Raw genomic sequence first — 13,682 nt, forward strand, 5'->3', positions numbered from 1 at the left:
GCAGCGGCACAGCACCTGCCTGGCAAGTGCTAGGACCTGAGTTTGACTCCTGGCACAGAAAAAAAAGGAACATCCCAAAAATTAAAAACAGTGCTGGGGAGATAGGTCAGCGGTGTAAGTGGCTACCTGGCAAGCACAAGGACCCGAATTTGATCCCCAGTACTGCCATATAGGTCTGCACTGAGCTGACCACCAAAACCAGGCATGGAATCCCAGCACTGGTGAGACTCAGTGAGACTGACACAGGAGGCTCACCATGAGTCTGAGCTGCAGAGTGAGACCCTGTACCCTCCCCACAAAAAATAAGTGATTTTTAAAAATTTGGGGGGGCTGGGGAGATGGCTCAGTAGAATATAATGGGACTGAGGAGATGGCTCAGTAGAATAAGCACTTGCCTGGCTGAGTTCAATCCCTGATTCTGCAAAAAAAAAAAAAAAGAAGAAGAATATAGTGCTTCCCTGGCAAGCACAAGGGCCTGAGTTCAATCCCCAGTTCTGCCAAAAAAAAAAATTTTTTTAAGAAGGGCCAGCCAGATAGTTCAGTGGATGAAAGCACCTGCTTAGGCAGACTCAGGGGCTAGGAGTTCGATCCCTGGGTCTGCCGTGCCGGCCCTGCCCCTGGGGCACACTGAGATGGCGATTGACACTGGGCATGGTGGCGCACACCTATAATCACAGAGCTTGGGAGGCTGAGAACAGGAGGATCACTACAAGTCTGATCTGGGTAGTGAGACCCTGTAGATCCTGTACTAAATACATCTAAAAATAAAATGTTAAAGAGCTGGGAATACAACTCAGTGATGGAGTATTTGCTTACCATGTATAAGGTCCTGGATTCATTCCTCAGTACCAGAAAAACAAAATATGAGAGAAAAAGAAAATGTATTTTTATAGAAGAACAAAGATGAGAACGATAACAAATTTCTTTTTGAACCAAGGCAGCCCAGCAGCCCATGGCATAGTATCCTTACAGAGATGTTGTGCTGGTCCGTCTCGTTTGTACCTCTAGATCCTTCTCTACACATTCAGCACCAAGGAAGCCTAGCATGGTGGGCCACACCTACAAGGCAGGAGCACCCTGACAGCAGCAGGGAGGGAGCAGAGCTGAGTGGCTCCTTCCCAGTGGCTCCCCTTCAGGGCCCAGGCCCTCACCACCTCCCCATCTGCCGCTCCTCCCTGCTCCTGCAGCCTGGGTCTTCTCTCTTCTTTGTCCAAGAGGAGATGTGGTCCTTATTGCTAGAGGGACAATGAACAGCCCTGGTGATTCTGTGCACCCTGCTCTTGCCTTGTAAATAATCCCTTTAAGCCCTCATTGAATTAACCAAGCCAGAGCAGCTGTGTTTCCTTTATGTTCCACAGGTTTATAAGCCATGAGGCTGTGGTTTTGCTTTTTTTTTTTGAGACAGGATGTTGCTGGACAGCCCAGGCTAAATGGGCTCAAATTCATAAGCCATGAGTTTACTTTATTAAACTCATGGAATTACTTTTAAAAAACTTAAAATATTTAAGCCAAAAAAGGGGTAAAATACACAAAGCAAAATAGTTAACAAGAAAAACAATCATAATTACAGAATACAACTTTCTGATGATCAAGTGATCATAAAATAAGGACACCAAGTTTGAATGATATAATTAAAAAAGCAGAAATTAATGAGTGATATACACACACCCATGGGAATGTTCAGCCACAAGAAAGGTTCAGCCACAGTGTAAGCAATCCACATACTCACCCCTCAGCCGTAAGGATTTGCCGCTCTTATTTAAGCTACACCCAAACCTGCTCCCTCATTCCCAGCCCAGTGGGATCACTGTGCAGTAAGTGATGCCACAGCCTGAGAAGCGACGCAGAGGACAGAGCAGGCACAGTGAGAGGCTGTGCATGGACTCTGGAGTGGGACATGCGTACACCCTAAGGTGGTCCCCAAGAGTCACCTCTGAGCACAGGCAGGATCTGTGATCTGCGTCTAATCAGCAGCCTGTGGGCTGGCAGTGGGTGTCAATCCCGTGGCCATTCCATGGACTTCTGCTTTAGTGGGCTGTGGGGTGGGGGCACAGATCCTCTTACACTGGCTTTGAAGCTGCTTGTTATGAGAGGCAAGGAATGTGAGTGAGCACCAGGAGTTTAGAACATCCTCAGCCAACAGCTAGGGAGAAAATGTAACCCTGCTGGGTGCAGGGCACGGTGGTGCACACTTGTAATCCCAGCTACTCAGGAGGCTGAAGCAAGAGGAGCACAAGATCAAGGCCAACCTATGCAATTTTTTGTTGTGGTTGATACTGGGAATTGAACTCATGGTCTTGTACTTGCCAGGCAAGTGCCGTGCCACTGGGCTACATTCCCAGCTCTAACCTACATAATTTTGAAAGACTATGTCTCAAAAACTTTAAAAAAAATTAGGAAGGGCTGATGATGTTGCTTGGTGGCACACTTGGATTCAGTCCTGAGCACTGGAGGAAAAAGTGACCTTGCTCCTACACATTATGCATAGATGAATCCTGACAACCATGAGCGCATGCAAGAGACCTGACATCTTACTGCAGCCTCACAAACTAAGGAGAAAACACATCTCTGCCTGCCCTTATGAGATAGTAAATCTGTGCATTTTTTAAAGCATTAAGAAAAAAAAAGGGGGGGGCCTGGCCAAATAGCTCAGCAGATTAAAGTGCCTGCAAGCAGGTGCAGGGGCCAGGGGTTCAATCCCCAGGCCTGCTGTGCCGGCCCCGCCCCTGGGGCAGCTAAAAGCTACTGGACACGGTAGCGCGTGCCTGTAATCCCAGTTCTTCGGAGGCTGTAAACAGGTGGATCACTACAAGTTCAATCTAGTAGTGAGACCCTTACCTTAAAAAGAAAAAAAGAAAAGAAAGCATTAAGGTGTGATAATTGGTTATATAGCAATAGGTATCTAACACAGTGGGCATGTGCATACTCCTATAAGCCTTTCAACTGTGCTGTATATTTAAGACTTTTCTTTTTTTCTTTTTCTCTCTCTCTTTTTTTTTTTTTTTTTTTTGCAGAACCAGGGATTGAACTCAGGCCCTTGCGCTTGCCAGGGAAGCACTTATTCCACTGAGCCATCTCCCCACCACACACCCCCCAGACTTTTCATAAAATATTAGGGGGAGGCCAGATGTGGTGGTGCATACTTGTAATCCCAGCACTCAGGAAGCTAACTAAGACAGGAGGATTTCAAGTTTGAGGCTAATCTAGGTTACAAACTGAATTCAAGGCCAGCCTGGAATGCATAGTGAAACTCTATCTCAAAAAGACCAGAGCTTGCCTGGTTAGCTCAGTTTTTTAAGTGCCTGCTCATGCAAATGCAGTCAGGGGGAGGATATCAAGGTTCAAACCCCACCTACACCTGCTTTAGCAGACCCGCCCTTAAGGCAGGCTGAGCCAGCCAAAAAAAAAAAAAAAAAAAAAAAAAAGACCAAAAAGGGGGCTAGCCAGATAGTTCAGCAGATTAAAGCACCTTCTTAGGCAGGCCCAGGGACTGGAGTTTGATCCTCAGCACCACATGCTGTGCTGGCCCTGCCCCTGATGAGCTGAGACAGCCACTGAGACTGGGCATGGTGATGTGCGCCTGTGATCCCAGCTCTGGGGAAGCTAAAACTAGGAGTCTGACCTGTGTAGTGAGACCCTGTAGTCCTTAAATACATAGAAGGAGGAGGAGGAGAAGGAAGAGGAAGAAGAGGAAGAAGAGGAGGAGGAGGAAGAAAGAGGAGGAGAAGAAGAGATCAAAAAGAGGTGGGGGGGGCATGACAACTCAAGCATATGATTTTCACAACAGACCCTGAGGCAGGAGGATCATGAACTTGGGACCTGCCTAAACTTCAGAGTAAGATTCTATCTCCAAAAATATGCTGAGAGTGAGAGCATATGCCTATAATCCAAGCATTTAGGAGGCTGAGGCAGGAGGATTGCTGCATATTTGAGGCCAGCTTGGGCTATGTAGCAAGACTCTGTTTCAAAACAAAACAAAATGGACTAAGGAATAAATTTTAATTGTCACAAAGAATTACCTCAACGATCACAAAGCCCTAACTAAGTCAGAGATCTCTGCCAAAGGGCCTGTTCCAAAGGCTCAGGAACAACTGCAAACATGCCAGATGCATTTCAGAGTATCAGCATAATTCAGGTTTCTGAACCCCCAAATGCAGAACAAATCAAAACAACTGGCAAATATCACTCGTTAATAAATGTCAGGGCAGGAGTGGTGACACACACCTGTAATACCAACACTCTGGAAGGCCGGGGCAGGAGGCTGGAGAATTCGAGTCTAGCCGATGTCTCCAGCCTGGCCTGACACTCCCAGCCCAGTGCTTCTCCCGCAGCTGAAGCATTACTGTGCTCAGGGAACCTAGCTCAGCACTGAAGTTACAATTGGCAAACACAGGACAGGAGATAAGATAGGACAAGGAATTCTGCGGGTCCTGGAGATGTGTGGAGATACCAGAAGTTTACCTCACATTTCAAAGGACTCTGCCTACTGAGATTCAGGATTGCCTGGGGCTGGGGAGATAGCTTGGTGCCTGTCTGGCAAATACATGGTTCAATCCCCAGTACCACACGCTATGCTATCAGAACTGGGTGTGGTGATGCACTCCTGTAATCCCAGTGATGGGGAGGCCAAGACTGGAGGACCACTATGAGTCTGAACTACATAGTGAGACCCTATACCAAATAAATAAATAAATAAATGATTTTTTTAATTTAATAAACAATAAATAAAAATAAAAATTTTGTTTTAACATAGGATCTCATTAAATTGCCCAGGACAGCCTTGAACTTGTACCTCTTGTGCCTCAAACTCCTGTGTCAGTCACTAGGATTACAGGTCTGCACCACTATGCCTGGCGCTATCTACTTTCTACACTACCCCTTCCCAGACTCTGCTGTCCTCTGTTCTTCCCTCTTTCTCTATGACAGCAACTTTTTAGATTCTATCTAAGATCACACGGTATTTGTCTTGCAGTGATCAACTTATTTGACTTCATAAAATGTCCTTCAGGGTCCTCCACATTTCCATAAATGACAGGATTTCTGGTTTAAGTTTTGACTCAAACCAAACACTATAAAAAATATTTATGAGGTAGAGGAATCTGAACACAGATGAGGTATTTCATGACTATTTTTGTAAAGTATCACAATGATGAGATTATTATGTTAAAGAAAAAGTCCCTAGCTTACCTATAGAGATACATATTGCAATGAAAATCTGAATTTGCTTTAAAACAACCCAGAGCCAAGCATAGTGGCGCACACCTCTGATCCTAGCACTCGGGAGGCTGAGGCAGGAGGATCACCATGAGTTTGAGGCCAATCTGTGCTACAAAGTGAGTTCAAGGCCAGCCTGAACTACATAATGAATCCTGTCTCAAAAAGACAAAAATAAGTAAATAAATAAAAATATAGGGGCCGAGGAGATAGTTCAGTAGAATAAGTGCTTGCCTGGCAAGCACAGGGTCCTGAGTTCAATCCCCAGTTCCACAAAAAATAAAATAAAAATAAAAACAACCCAGAGAGAATGAGAATGGGCTGGTTAGAACAAGCCTGTGGAATATACTGAAGCTGATATTTGAACAGTGATTGGTCATAGTACTGCACTCCGCACTGTACTTTCATGTACAATTGAACATTTTTATAATAAAGTCTGACAATAAATCCAGAACAAGGGGCCGGGGAGATGGCTCAGTGGAATAAGTGCTTCTCTGGCAAGCACAAGGGCCTGAGTTCAATCCCCGGTTCCGCCAAAAAAATAAAAATAAATAAATCCAGAACAAGATTGGCTCAGTCACACACCAATAATCTCAACTACTCAGGAGGCTGAGGCACGAGAATCATAAGTTCAAGGCCAGCTTTAGCAACTTACAAAGACCCTGTCTCAAAATAAAATTTTAAGGGGTCTGCCCCTTAGCTCAGTTGTTAAGTGGCTGCTTCAACAAAGCAGTCAGCCTCAGGTTGCCCTGGTTCGATACCCACAACTTCAGCCAGCCAAACATGCCATGAAGGCATTCGGGCCAGCCAAAAAAAAAAAACCCTCTGTCAAAATAAAATTTTAAAAAGGACTGGAGATATAGCTCAGCTTTTTCTGGGTTCAATGCCCAGCATTAAAAACAAACAAACCAAAACATTCACATCTGGATTGGATCTAGAATACTCAACCCCAAAATCAGTAAGAAAATGACAGATAATTCAATAGGATGGGGAAAAAAAGAGCAAAAAATATTCAAACAGCAAATAAACACAGCAAAAGGCCGGGGAGATAGCTCAGTAGAATAAGCACTTGCCTGGCAAGCACAGGGTCCTGAGTTCAATCCCCGGTACCACAAAAAAAAAAAAAAACCAGCAAGGTATCAAAACAAGGTGATTCTAGCACATGAACAGACATATATATCATGTGTAAGAACTTCATGTAAAATGTTGACAAAAAAAGGATAGAAAGATGGTTATAGATAAAAGAATTTACTGGGATAGGACCAGATTTAAGGCCTTTGTCAGAACACCAAAATAAATTTTGGTTGGTCTAATTTAAATCCAAAAGTACAAGAGCTGGCCAAATACCTCAGCGGATTAAAGCTCCTGCAAGCAGGTGCAGGGGCCAGGGGTTCAATCCCCGGGCCTGCCATGCTGGCCCCGACCCCGGGACACACTGAGATGGCAAATGAGACTTGGAATGGTGGTGCGTGCCTGTAATCCCAGCTCTTGAGAGGCTGTAAACAGGCGGATCACTACAAGTCCAACTTAGCAGTGCGACCCTGAACATTTTGTAGACTGTTCCCTAAAATAAAAAAAAAAAAAATTTAAAAAGTACAAGTTCAAAGAAAACAATGAAGCTTGTAGACCCAGCAGCATACAGCTGTGATCCAGCGGCTCAGGAGTCTGGCCAGTTCAACACCAGCCTGCACAATACAACAAACAGACCCTGTCTCAGAACCAAACAACCAACCAGCCAGGCCAGCAGGGCAAGTTAGTGACAGCCTGTCTCAAAATAAAAAAGGGCTATGATTATAGTTCAGCACTCGCTGGGGTCAATCCTCAGTAAGCCAACAAAAAAAGCCCCAACCAAAAACAATGAAGCAAGACAAGAAAGGCGGTTCTCCCCAGTTCTCAGCTCCGTGCCCAGGAGGCAGGCGGGGCAGGGATGGCAGTTACCGCGTCGATCTCGTTGAGGACCTTCCACTGCTCGTAGGGCACCGCCAGCGCCTCCGCCGTCTGGATAGTCCTCTTCATCTGGCTCGTCCACACCTTCAGATCCTTGATGTTCTGGTCACTAATGAACTGAGCCAGGCGCTTGGCAAACTGGAACACATCACAAGTCACTTCAGACAGCAGGTTCCGAGCAGCCCTCAAAGGACAATACAGATAGGGTCCGCCCACTCCTCAGAGAAGACAGCTTTACTAAAAAATGTCAGCCAACCTCCTGACCACAGCACCCACAAGGCTGACCTCACGTACTCTCCTAGACCCTGAGATAGCTCTGGCCGTGCCGCATCAGCCCCCTACCCAGTTCACGTGCCCTGGCCCACACAATCCCCCTGCAAAGCTCCAAGATCCCTTCGATTGTGGCACAGCCATCAGCTACACCGCTGAGGCTCAGGTCACTGCAAGGATGGCATGACTGCCCGCAAAGGGGCTCAGGTTCTGGCTCCCAAGCAGACTATACATGCAGGCCCTTGCTTGGTGGCTGTGACCTTTCCTACAGAATAGGCACATTCAAGACTGAATGAAGGCCATCAGGTGAATGCTAGCTAGAGTGTCCCAGAAGCCCAGCCCCTATACAAACGCATCCATCTAGCCAGCTACCCATCGATACCAGTGCACAGACACATGGTCAACATACACACTGACCTCCCGGCCCCGAGGGGACAGTCCTGGGTCCCCACCAATCCGGCCCTTGAGGTTAAGCTCACTCTCCCCATGCCGGCAGAGGTAGATAGATCGGGGTGTCACGTGGATGTTCATGAGGTAGTACACAATTCGGCTTTGGATGTGGTCAGCTACTCGGTTCACCACGTAGCTCTGCCCCACGTCCATGATCTTGATATAGGACAGATCCCTTTCCAAAGAGAAGGCAGAGAGAGACCTGTGAGTCCAGGCCGCTCAGAGTACATCTGGCCAGCCACAGGAGCCAGACAGGAGGGCTTGCATCCATGAGCATGTGACTAGGCTTGAGTCACAACACACAGGACCATCAGCTGATATGCAAGTGATGGGTGGGAGGCAGGAGGGGCATGCCACATGTGACACACAGACAAGCGCTGTGAGAAGTGCCCAGCACTTATCATGCTTCTGAAGGTGACATCCAAAGCGGTGGCCAGCCACAACACATCATCACTGCTATGCTGCTCACACACGCCCAACCCTTCCGTGTCCACATCTGAGCTCTCAACACACAGGCTGCACACTGAACACAGAGTCAACTTCTGCAGGAAGTGGCTGGCAAATGCGCTCTGCTCAGCTCTCCTTCCCCTTGTCCAAAACCCCAGTCCAGGTGGCCCAGGTGTGCTAAGCAGCTGCCAGGCACCCAGTGGACAAGCCCACGAGCCTGGTTCAGCCCTCTCTCTGCTCTGGCCCTGGGCAGTGCTGCAGCCAGGATAGCTCGCTTACAATGGCAGGAGTAGGGCCAACTTTAACTCAGCTTCAGAGCCATCTGGATATTCCCATCTGGGTCTTCACTGTAGGGACTGTGTGGCCTCGGTTTAGGGTCACTACACTGATACCACCACAGGAAAAGTAAGAGCCAGCTTTGCAGGAGCTGCTCCAGACACCAGCACCACACACACACACACACACACACACACACACACACACACACACACCAGTGTGGTCACATCGCAGAGCAATGAGAAAAGACAGAAATGGGGAGGAAGAGACAGTCACAAAAGAAAGCACAGAGGCCTGCAGGGGCCCAGTGCCATTCGGCTCCACCCCAAACGGGGCTGGCTCCTGAGCCCAGCATTGAGGAGGGGGCACAAATGTCTCATCCCATGGCAGTCCAGGGACAACTCTGCCGTGACCCCTCAAAAGCCTTTCCTCTAACAGCTGAAATGTACCTCAGTCCACATAAATTACACATTCTGTAATTTTTCTTTAATGTATGTATTTGGTACAGGGTCTCACTACGCAGCTCTGACTCGTAGTGATCCTTCTGTTTTCAGCCTTCCCAACACTGGGATTACAGGCATGTGCCACCACGCCTGGTCTCAGTGGCCAGCTCAGTGCTTGCCTAAGTCCACTGAGTTATCTCGCCAGCCCTTCTTCTGTAATTATACAGGACCCAAGTACACATTTATATTCCAGTCTTTCACTTAATGCTACACAACATATGTATCCTTGTGTCTCTCCATAGCTATAATTTATAAGGCTGTTGCATATTTTACCAAAGGCTACACTGTTGTTTACCTAACCACTGACCACTTACGCTGAGAGACAGGAGTTGGCAAACTACAGCCACAAAGCCAAAGGCAGCCTAGAGGCTTTCACAAAGTTTTCATAAAACTTTCACAAAGTTTTATCAGAACACAGCCATGCTCATTTATGTCCTATTTCTTTTGTCCTTACAACAGTAGAGCTGACGAACTAAAACAAAGATGTAAATCTTCCAGCACCTAAAGAGTCACTCTCTGGCCCTTACAGGAAATGCTTGCTGACGCCTCAGCCAGACACCCCGCGGACCATCCACACTGCTGTTCCCCTCTTCCTGTGCCCATGCAGCGCCCCCCACCGCCCCGCAGACTGCACACTGAGAGATGAGCATGTGGTGTCTGCAACGCCTTGGAGGCCCCTCTGCACAGAAATCACGCTTGATTCTGTGCTGGAACAGTAGGCAGTCCTGACTCGCAGTTCCCGGTGAGGTAACAGGTGTTCTGCGAGTCACCTCTGGCCAATGATTTCTGCCTCAAGGAAAGAAACAAAACAGGTCAGACCATCTCTGCTTCCTGGCGTGGGCCCCAGCCACCACCATGGGGAGGCCAGAAGGAGGCAGCAAGCACAATGCCCACCCCTCACTCACCACAGCTGCGCTCCTCTCTCACCTGTCCAGGTCCTCATCCAGCGACTCGTATGAGTTCTCATAGCACTCAATCCGTCGCATGAAATCTTCAGTGGCCTCGTCACTGTCCCGATTCACATAGTCAGGGCTGCCCAGCTTCACTTGCTGCCAAATCCAGGCCCAGAACAAAGACACATCAAGGTCAGGCAGGGCTAGAGGCCAAGGAGACTGTTGGGCAGGGGTGGAGCTGAAACTGGAAGCTGGGTGGGGGGAGAGTCCAGCAGCACCCGGCCTGAGTTGGCACACAAGTGTCCTCACCTTTGTGGCTCAGGGAGGCCTAGGAGCCTTTTCCTACTCTATTGCAGCTCCCTAAACCCTCATGGTCCTCCCTTCAGAGGGGGTGAGGGACAGAACAGAACTCTGTGCACACACACTCTGGGCTGAAGCTCCTCTCCCACTGCCTAGGACTCTCAAGAGACAGGACAGGGAGGAGAGGTACCAGGGAAAACCAAGAAGGTACACTCAGAGCCATGCAGTCTGCTACATACGTGGTCCTTAGGAGACAGGAGTTGACCCACACTCCTGACCCACGCTGGTGACTACATAGCTTCCCCACCCTCAGGTTCAAGAAGTTCAGAAGAAGGGCAGCCAGGCAGCAACCCAAACCGAGGACCTCACTGTCCCTTCTATTTCATTACTGCCCCCACAAGGTCAGGTGCACACTCACCACAATGTTGGCAGCTATGACCTCAGGATCCACACAGATGGACTCAACAAAGAAGGTCTGCGATAAGAGCCAGAAGCACCCCGGTAGGTAGGAGAGAAGGGACCTGGGCCTGGCTCCCAGGGCTTTCCACTCCCTCAGGCCCCTCTTCTAAGGGAGCAGGGTTGAAGACCGCAGAGCTAAAGAAGATCCCACCCTGTCCAGTACTCTCCCACTAAAAGTTCAGAAGAGGAAGGACAGGGCTGGGGAGATAGCTTGGTGGTCTAAGTGCCTGCCTGGCAAGCACAAGGACCTGGGTTCAATCCCCAGCACCACATGCTACGTACCAAATAAATAAAGATTTAAAATTAAAAAAAAAAAAAAGAAGAAGAAGAAGAAGAAGAGGAAGGACAGCCCCTCTCATCCCAAATGTTCCCTTTGGAATCCATGCCAGCCCAAAGCCTTGCATGAATCAGGAGGCTGTGAAAAGACTCCCTGAAGGTCCAGATGTACAACTGCCCAGCCAAGAAGGGCACCAAAGAGACCTTACCTTATAGCCATTCTGTTCTCCAAAGTTAAAGATCGTTGCTCTCCGCTCTCGAGTAGTATTGGTTGCATCAAAAACCTAAAATCAAACTGCAGTTAACTTAGCTCTGGCCCCAGGAAGGCCGGAGGCACTTGAGGGCCTCAGCACAAGCATCTCTTTCCAGTGCCAGGCTTCTCACCAGGCCCAGCTGGGCCCCCGTCCTGGACAGTCCCCTCCACGCCTGCCCAGAGGAACACTTGCTGCAATGCTTTTTACACAGCAGGTGCTTAGTGTGCGGCCAGCAGAAATTCCAGAGAAGCCAGTTAGCCCTGACACTGTGGCTTGGATGCGGCTGTTCCCCTGAAGTGCATTCAGGGTAGTGCTCCCAGGAGGGCTGTAATACAAAGGCAAGCCTGGTCCACCCACTTAAATGTAACCTTTGCTTCCTGTGTAAGCTCCATCCGTGATGCCTTGAGGTCCTCCAAGAGACTGAGTCAGTGAGGGTACCCAGCTTCAAAACTGTGATCTACATAAACTTCTTTTCTCTACAAAGTTGTCTGTCTCTATAGTGTTTTCTTACAGCAATGAAAAGCAAACTAATGTCTGGTAGACTAAACCTAAACCTACTCTTATTTATACTCCACTCTGAAACACCAAGAAAAGAAAACAGGACCAAAAGAACAAGAGAGGGCAGGAGATGGAAACTGCAACAAAATATAAAACAGACACCTAGTGAATGACTAAAAGGAACAGAGAAAATAGAGGCTGGAGGATCATAATTCGAGACCTGCATGGAGGGCCAGCCAAACAGCTCAGAGGATTAAAGTACCTGCAAGCAGGTGCAGGGACCAGGGGTTTGATGCCCAGGCCTGCCATGCTGGCCCCGCCCCCACCTCCAGGGCGTGCTGAGACTGAGATTGAGACTGGGTGTGGTGGTGCACACCTGTAATCCCAGCACTTGGGAGGCTGTAAACAGGACAGTCACTATGAGTCTGGTCTAGTAGTGAGACCCTGAACGCCTTGTAGACCCTTCCCTAAAATACAGAAGGAAAAAAAAAAGACCTGCATGGGCAACTTCACAAAACTATGTCTCAGAAAAACAAAACAAACAAAGCCAAAAATGGGCTAGAGGTGTAGCTTAGTGATAAAGTATTGTCTTGGCACACGAACTCTACCTTTAATACTCAGTACTGAAAACACACACACACACACACACACACACACACACACACACACACAAAGAGGGGGCATCAGTCAAGTTCTCCAGACACTCCAGCAAAACCTCTAACAAGAGGGCTGAGGATATAGCTCAGCAGCGCAATGTCTGCCTGGCAAGTGTGAGCATCCTGAGTTCAATTCCAATACAAAAAAAAATCCCCAAAAACCCTCCAACAAAAAAACAGAGACTAAATAAGACTACTTCCAGAGCCAGGTGCGGTGGCACAAGCTTCTCATCCCAGCACTCAGGAGACTGAGGGAGGAGAATCACTGTGAGGTCCAGGACAGGCTGGTCCACACAGTACGCTCAAGGCCAGCCTAAACTACATAGTGAAACCTTACTTCCAAAAATAAATAAAAAATGCAAAGAGAAATATGAAAAGATATAGTAATTATGAAAGAACAGAGTTCTAAAAATTGGAATACTCACTCATGGATGATCACTGAAATTTGAAAAAGAAACTGAACCAAATGCTTACAAGATAATGTTTAAAAAGTCTCCCGCAAAACAAAAACGACAGAGGAAATGAGGGAATGGATAAACAGGCCCCAAAGACCTAGCACAGGCCTCACTTCCTTGAGGAGCCAAGGGCCTCTGGAGGAGCAGGAACAAGAGGAAACCCCAGCTCTCCCTACAAGATGAGACTTTCGGGAAGACCAGCAAATCCAAGTCATCACATTTCTCCATGGCCACACTAAAGCCACAAGACCACAGGACAATGTCATAGAAACTATAAGGAGAAGTTTTTTCCACCTATAATTCCATACCCAACAATCTAACATAAAGATTTTTCAAAAGACACTTCTGATATGATATGAAGGCATCATTTACTTCCCAAGCACCTTTCCTAGGAAGCTGCTGGACGATGCATGTCTATAACAAGTCCATAACCCATAGCATGCATACGGGGTTGAATGCCCAGAGGCAGGGCATTCAACCAGGAAGATAGTAGAAGGAACCACCATGTGACGGTCATGCTACAGTCAGCTAATCCAGATGTGAGCTGGGCCCAGAGAGTTCCAAGAGGCACAACTCCAAGACCAGAATGGAGGGCCAAGCATGGTGGAACATGCTTAGAACCCCAGCACTTGGGAGGCTGAGGCAGGAGGATCATTGTGAGTTTAAGACCAGCCTGGGCTACAAAGTGAGCTCAAGGCCATCCTGCACTGCGCAGCAGGACCCTGTCTCAAAAAGACCAAAAAAAGAGAGAAAAACAGACAAGACTAGAAGGAAAAGAACAATT

General features: G+C 47.9%; 1 protein-coding gene across 5 annotated transcripts in view; it reads right to left on the minus strand.

Moving 5' to 3' along the window:
- Pfkfb4 (6-phosphofructo-2-kinase/fructose-2,6-biphosphatase 4) overlaps nucleotides 1-13,682 on the minus strand; it is a 39,958-nt gene that overhangs the window by 10,569 nt on the left and 15,707 nt on the right. For 3 of the 5 annotated variants that reach the window (XM_023705650.1, XM_023705642.1, XM_023705652.1), the window contains exons 5-10: nucleotides 11,245-11,319; nucleotides 10,719-10,775; nucleotides 10,035-10,156; nucleotides 9,774-9,893; nucleotides 7,849-8,056; nucleotides 7,153-7,299 (exon numbers count right to left, since the gene is read on the minus strand). In XM_023705650.1, the coding sequence (XP_023561418.1) occupies nucleotides 7,153-7,299; nucleotides 7,849-8,056; nucleotides 9,774-9,893; nucleotides 10,035-10,156; nucleotides 10,719-10,775; nucleotides 11,245-11,319 (729 nt within the window). The remainder of the gene's footprint in view (nucleotides 1-7,152; nucleotides 7,300-7,848; nucleotides 8,057-9,773; nucleotides 9,894-10,034; nucleotides 10,157-10,718; nucleotides 10,776-11,244; nucleotides 11,320-13,682) is intronic. The other 2 variants (XM_023705661.1, XM_004625057.2) reach the window with 1 other exon arrangement.

This window comes from Octodon degus, unplaced genomic scaffold (genome assembly GCF_000260255.1).
Source record: "Octodon degus isolate 3935 unplaced genomic scaffold, OctDeg1.0 scaffold00008, whole genome shotgun sequence".
In the NCBI taxonomy this organism is placed as follows: domain Eukaryota; kingdom Metazoa; phylum Chordata; class Mammalia; order Rodentia; family Octodontidae; genus Octodon; species Octodon degus.